General features: G+C 38.6%; 1 protein-coding gene across 1 annotated transcript; it reads right to left on the bottom strand.

Annotated features, from left to right (window-relative positions):
* Window positions 1–56: 56 nt before the first annotated feature.
* On the bottom strand, window positions 57–4732 carry oaz1b (ornithine decarboxylase antizyme 1b). The gene is given in 6 exon segments (XM_075455905.1): window positions 57–1172; window positions 1308–1393; window positions 1959–2131; window positions 2505–2591; window positions 2593–2644; window positions 4531–4732. Coding segments are annotated over 6 exon segments (654 nt in total). The 5' UTR covers window positions 4656–4732; the 3' UTR covers window positions 57–1041.
* Between the last annotated feature and the right edge of the window lie 2651 nt (window positions 4733–7383).

The following is a 7383-nucleotide window of genomic DNA, read 5'->3' on the forward strand; positions in this document are numbered from 1 at the left end:
GAAATTTTAACAAAATGCATTGTTGGTAACAAAATACAGCTCAAAAAGGAATGGAATTGTTTTTGTTGTTTTATTAATCACAGAAGCACGACAGGTACGACTATGCAGGTGAACAACATATCAAATACTAACATGAAAACAATGTTAAGAGGAATGCTAATCCCAAAAATAACAAAAACAAATCCAAATATCACAGCATTTTTTTTTTTTTTTTTTTTTTTTCCAACCTCCGAAACAAAGAAATTCCACAATACTGTCAAAGGAAAGTGGCAGAAAGAGACGAAAGCACTTTGGATTATTCACTTTCCCTCCGCTTCGTACCATGACACTCCGATCTTTAACTTTTAACTGAACAGCCTATGGCAGACACATGCAATAGCATTCTTCTTTTCGTTCCAATTCTAGTCTAAACTCTTTAAACTCACTATCCACCTAGGAAGTACCAATTATTGGGGCTGTTGCTCAAAAATAAAGTTTCAAAAACCCTTTTACGAATACGAGGGCATCGGTGCCACAAAACTAAACTGGTCCCAATGATTTAGTTCCAAAATAAAAATGGAAAAATATTTAAGTTCGAAGTTAGCCAATCAAAAACAAACGCTGGAGTACCCGAGTGCAAACCTGTTTGTTGTACATTGAAGAAATGAAAAATCCTCCACCCCAACTTTGTCATGACAAGAAATAAAACAGACTTGACAACTGGAAATTATAGCAGAACTTCACAAGCTAAAACAACTGCAGATGATTTAAAGTACAAAAGAACTTTTTTCTTTTAGGAGACAACACCAATTAATCTTCAATGACAACAGTTTTAATAAAGACACACAAATATAGATGCTGGAAACAAGAGATACGCAGCTTATATATTCCCTTGAACACAAGAAGTATAGGTGAGTACTTGCATATAGAACTACAGGCCGGGGTTTAACACGAACAGCTGTGTATGTCACAAGCTGCAACTGTGTAAGGGCAGGGGAAAGGGGAAAAAATACAATGGCGAGAAGAAAAATATAGCAGTGAGCGGAGAAGTTGTCAAGAGGGCTACTCATCGTCTGATGAGTCCCTGTCGAAATTGTAGGCCATGAAGAAAACGTCGGGTCGAGGTGGGACGAGGGCATGGCCCGGTTTCACAATCTCAAAGCCCAGGAAACTGAAGGTACGCACCAGTTTAGCTGTGTGAGAGAGAGAAAGGCAGAGATGATTCGTTCAGTTTCACAGAATCTGCAGCACAGCCGAGAAAAAATAACTTCAAGAAAGGATGAAGGAGCTGGGAATTTTGCTGGGAAAACGAGGCTGTTGGCACGTACCGCGATCATCTCTGTTCTTGTAAAAGCAGACAAACACGCTAACGACTTTCAGATGTTCTTCAGCATACTCCAGGAGAGCGGCAAAACTAGAGGGAGAACACGAGGAATACACAGTCAGAAAATGGAAAACCCTGTAGCAAAGAGGCAAAAACATAACTGAGGGTCTGGCTGTGTCTTCAGCTTAGCCCCAAGGACCCCCCCGCCCCATATACACTGCCCATTTGTGGCAGTGCTACAGAAGGAGCAGTATGCGGAAACTCAGTGTTACATATTTAATGATGGAATGAGGCTGCAACTAAAGGTGCCACGATGGAGAAACACAAGTGACATGTTTGTTAAGGTTGGGGTTCCCAACGTGTCGTGCTGTACTGGGCTAAAATGGTGCACAGATAAATGTGTAGGTGACTGGACTCTGCAAACAGCTGAGTTTCAAATTTGTTACATTAAGGATTTTCTTTGCTCTTTTGCTACGAACCTGTGTGCGTCTTTCATAAAGTAAAGATCTGCTTTGTTGCTGCAGGCCAAATTAGATTCACCAAGGAATCCAGGTGGAATTATGTAAAACTGTGGAGCCTGAACTTGACGATCATCTCACGGACATTTCCTCTCATCTAGTCTCACTTTATTTATCTTTTGCTAATCTGGTCTCACCTCTCCTTGCTGCCTTCAGGAAGAGGATCCAGAGGTATCTCCACATAGAGCGCGCCGCTGCTTAGCACAGCATCCCACTGTATTGTCTTGGTAACTGTGGGACGACTTTGGAAGTGGAGTATCCCAGGACGCCCATTACCTGCCGGCTCTTCTGTTACAGTCAACTTTCGGTCCTAAAATAGGGACGAATATAATGCACGTGAACACGGCAGCAGGTGATGTAATGCAAATGTATTTACATTGTATACATAATGCTTATTTTATCCTCGACTTGGATTGAAATGTGGTCAAAAGAAAATACAGACATAAAGAGGATTCTGACATGACAAATGATCAGTTACTGCTAAACATAGATAGTCTAATCGAGCCAGAACCCAGGCATGCACTCAGCAGCTCTGCTTTGTAAACCTACTCTGATGCCCAGCAGCTAATTGTTAGAACGAGGATGAGCGACTATTCCCGAGGCACTTCTCCCTCAAAAAACAACATACCCTCAATTTTACGCACGGTTATAGCACATCTGAGAACAAAATTTAGTCAACTTACTGTGTACAGCGGCCGAGCTGAAGGAGCGTGATCCCGTGTGCCATTCCCTCGCCCACCTGGGATCTTCAGGGGTGGGAGAGGGACATCAGGAGCACCACAGAGGCCCCGGGCCGCGGGTACTACTACAGTGCAGGGACAGGCTGGAGAGGAGAGCAAGGAGAAGACAAGCCGATAAATGCTCGAGTTTTTATTTGCTCCAAACATCGAAGTGACAACAAGAGCCCGAACGCTCTTACAAGCAACGATGAGGTTTGTTTAAAACGATCGTACTTTCTTTACAGTTGTTAGTAGTTGTTGAATAGAACGGTGCACCAGCACAGCACAATGCCGTTGGAGGTAACAACCACAAGTATCTGCTGCGTAAAGTACAAACTCCCATTTTTTTTCTTTGAAACCATCTTCGAAGTTGTTAAAGAGTCAAGTTGTTAACACAGCAAAGTACTAATTGCTACCATATGGCTACGAATTTACAAAAAAAAAAAGTTCTTATTTAACTTTCAGACATGTGCGTTCATGGTACAGTCAAAACGAGGTTACAGCCTAAAAATCTAGAAGAATAAATCAACATGAGACAAAATCATGCCTGTTATTTGTAGTCCATGATGTATTATGACTGGCCGGCATACAGCCACGAAATAAGACTCACTATTTTTCTTTAAGAAGTATAGGGTTGATCTCAGAAGATAAATACAAGCTGAACATGATGGTGAAAGCTTTGGTTTCAACCATTGAATGCTAGTTTATTCGGTCTGTAAACAAACATTTTATCCATAGCCTGAGGAGATTTGGTTTAGAAATAATGAAGATTAAAAAAACAAAAAGAAAAAGTCCACAAAGCCTTACATTTAGGAGGCTTGCCAATAATTACAGAATTTTGGCCACTTCCTGCTGAAATTTTTTTTTCTAACAATCAACTGATTGCAAAAATGTCTGTGTTTGTGAGACCTCTCATAAGATCTTTGGTAAACCATCACATGAAGATAAAATGATTAAATTCAAGTGATTTGTAAACCATTATTAGCAAACAAGTTTCCAATTGATTATCTGATGAATTAAATGTAGCGTTAAAAAAATAAAAAATACTAATGTACAAATGTCTAGGAGATGGCCATTAAATCAATACTTTTGATGAATTTTGGTCTACAAAGCAACGCCAAACTAGCTATTTACATAAGCACGTATTTATAATAAGAAATTATATTAAAAACAATTGAATCTTATCCTGGAAGAAGGAGCATTAAGCAGACTTGTTTTTCTTTAATATAAAAACATTCACCACAACATCCGCCCCTGAGCGCAGTGATATCGTCCCGCTCCTGTGAACTGTAAATTGCGTAATAAGAACAGATTGCGTTGATAGATAACGAGGTCAGGAGAGTTAAAAATGGATAACCTAGCTGATATTTCTTCCAACATATTTACTTAAGTTTAGTTAGCACTATATATGTACACGAACAGCCGGTCTGGCGAAATTTCTGAACGTACATCAAATGTTTGACGTTACATCGTTTAACGCAGCTGCTGACTAAGTCGATTTGACAATTAGCCACACTATATATATATATATATATATATATATTTCTTTTTTAAATCCACGCAATTCAATTGGACTTCCCCTTTTGACAGTTCACCGCCTTTAAAGTCTAACTGAGTAAACATTACGGACGACACTTCCTCAAATTAATTAGCTTATTGTCGCTAACTGGTTGGCTTGCTAGCGAAGATAACTAGTGACGTAACATAAGTTCGTCGTCTGCAGCTAACGCTGCTCAAGTTGACCATCGTGCCGAAAAAATAAATGTTCAGTTTACGAAAATGACAGCATTTTGCTACAAGGTTAAGATCACAACTCAAAAATGAAGCACACGTAGGCTATTGGCGACATTGAAGGAAGTTTACACCAAATACAATTAAATGCCATTTACTTCCGCTTTTCCGAGCTCGCTAGCTATATTAGCTAAGCCACCCCTCCCCCACGACACGGTTAGCACGTAGCTAGGCGAAGTACTTTTCGTCCTTTACTTACTTCCCAATCATGTCACAGATACCATTATTTAAATTCGCCATGGTAGTAAGGGGCTGCTGTTTTCCTTCTTTCTCGCGAGCAAAGCAATGACTGTTTAGTATCCGCTGGAGGTTGGATTTTACCATCCGGCCTCGGAAAGAGACACGACTGTCTGACTTCTCTCTGCTATCTTGGCAGGGTAATGATCGGTCAGAACGCTGGGAGCTGCTAAAGCTGGGGAGAAGAAAAAAAAAAGAGGAAGTAAAGCTACACATAATGACACAATACTGTTTCCTTAGTTTTATTTATTTACTTAAAAATAAGGGCGAAATTCATTGCTATTCACTCGTTGCTATTCAATAATTGTGCGTTTCGTGTAGGATCACATTGAACATTTCAGAAAATCTGCCATAACTGATTTGAAACACATTGTTGCATTTGTCTAACCTGAATTTGTAGATTGGATTATAACATTATATTTCTTTTTATGCATTTTTACATATATATTTATATAAAGAACATGTAGAAAATTTGCAGAATATTTTTTTTTTTTGCACCTGCGTGTTTTATTGATTCATAAAACAGAATCATTTACCATAAAAAATGCAAAAATAAAAACAACTCCATGACTTTTGCTGTAGCCATTGTCCACACATCTAAACATATACTGTCACAAATGTTACAAGTAGCATAAATGGACTCGCTTGTGTATTTTATTTGCCAACAGTAAATATGTTCAGAAGACCACACAGTTAAAATCCTTTACTCAATCCACAATTTTACTCACGGTAGTTATTCTGTATTAACAGAATCATTTCTTCAAAGACTCATATTCATTGAGATATGTTTATTGTTTAGGTACAAGGTAGTGCAGAATAGGTCCTTTAGAAATTAAATTGACTAAATACAAACGTAATTTCTCACTTCACACACATCTCATACGTAGTATGTCAAAACAAAACAACAAACTTTTGTTACTTGGAAATTAAATGCAAATCCCTCTACCCCCAGCAAATAAAAACAGGCCTTTATATTGACAGAGGAAATTTAGTTATGGCTACACCTGACCAGCTAATGCTAACTTTGCTAAAACGTTCCATGAAACGTTGGCACAACATGCTAGTAAATATGATAACCGTAACAATTTCTTCTTATGGGTTCTGACCTATTTCAAAGCAGGAATGATTACACAAGAATATGACGTTCTACGTCAAACCAAACTGAGTGTTGGCTATGGTTGCTCCCGTTTAGCCTTTTAGAGAAGAGTAAGGAAACTGGTTAGCTTAGCCTGTGTTAGCTTCCGTTGTATTTACTTGGGCCGACTAATGGAAAAGTGTCTTTGAGAGAACAACTTGTCAAAAGCTGACCTTAAATACAGTTTAAGTTAGGAATCAGTTTTATCGTAACATTGCAGATTTTGTTGCTCATTTTTATATAAGGCAGTTCCATCATTTCACCGAATTTATGAGAGCCATCAAAGTCTTGACTAAAATCTGTACTATTATGTACTACCTGAATATGTTTTCTATCTATGTCATCATAGATTTGTGGAAACTACACCTTAACATCTGGAAGATGAAGAGATTGTATCTATAATCTAAAATTTAGAAACACTTTTTCATTTAATTCTTTGCCAGCTCAAAGCTACAAAGCTCTACTCAAAGCACTGAAATCTTGACCGTGCTCAAAGCAGTTTATGGACCTCGTATTTCTGTTGATAGGTCTAAATGAAGTAATCATTTTAATTAAATATAATTATATATACATATAATATGATTAATTAAGAAAATGAATTTATAGGGGATGGTAAGTAATGGCTATTATTACAACAGTTAAAAGTGATGAAGATGTTTGAATTATTCATTATGTCCACTAGATGGAAACAAAGTAACACGATTACTCCTTAGCTATCCATGACCTAACTGTCCATTGCTGGTGTGAAATAGTAATAAATGTTTTCTTTGTTTTTTTTCTTTTCTACTTAATTTGTAAAGATGATTACTTACTAATCGACAAAGCTAGACGTCACATGCACAATTTCTTTTTTTGACTCTAAAATGTAGGGCTTCTCGCATGAGATGTTAAAAGGAAACATCTGACCAACAGGTTCAGCTCTTCATTTTGCTCCACTTTGAATCTTTGAATTATTTTTTTTTAATGCAAACCAGTGTTTTGTTTTTGTTTTTTAATGACAGAATGAAATAACAATTCTTGCCATCAAAACACAGCATAATCTGATAGCACTGTAAATTATATCACGCCCTGGAGAATGACACCAATAGTCCATTATAAGCAAGGATTCAGAACTTTTATTTATTGTTGTCTGAAACCAACAGTGTATCAAAAATTTACGCACAAATTTCCTGGAAATTGTATTGAATGCTAAGGAGCCACAGAGACGTCGCAACAGTGTTGAGTTTTATTTCACTGTGGAATGAGGGGCTACTGTTCAAGAGAGATGGTCCCGCTCAAAACATGGTTTGAGCGACAATGAGTAGAGGTTTGGAGGAGACAAGGTGAGGCATTTGACTCCAAGAAGATAGTACCACATGTTAGGCCTGGTGGTGGGTGGTGTCCACAGTACACATGTTAAAAATGCAAAGAGCATGGCAGAGACAATAAGGGGACAGAGTTTCAAGTCCTCTGTCACCGTTTACATCTGTTTTCTCATGTCCAATGAGTGGGTGGAGTCTTGATGAGTCCTGTGATGTGGACGCTGCAAAATAGACCCAAGCGCATTCATTGGAGTCTCGACCAGTGACGGCAGCACCCACCCACAATGGCTGCAGGTGGCGTAGTTCTGGATCCCCTGACGGGTGTATCCAGACCGTCTCCCGCTGTTGTGCCTCCATCACAGCTGTGTGAGGTAATGGA

This window comes from Odontesthes bonariensis, chromosome 22 (genome assembly GCF_027942865.1).
Source record: "Odontesthes bonariensis isolate fOdoBon6 chromosome 22, fOdoBon6.hap1, whole genome shotgun sequence".
Taxonomy (NCBI): Eukaryota; Metazoa; Chordata; class Actinopteri; order Atheriniformes; family Atherinopsidae; genus Odontesthes; species Odontesthes bonariensis.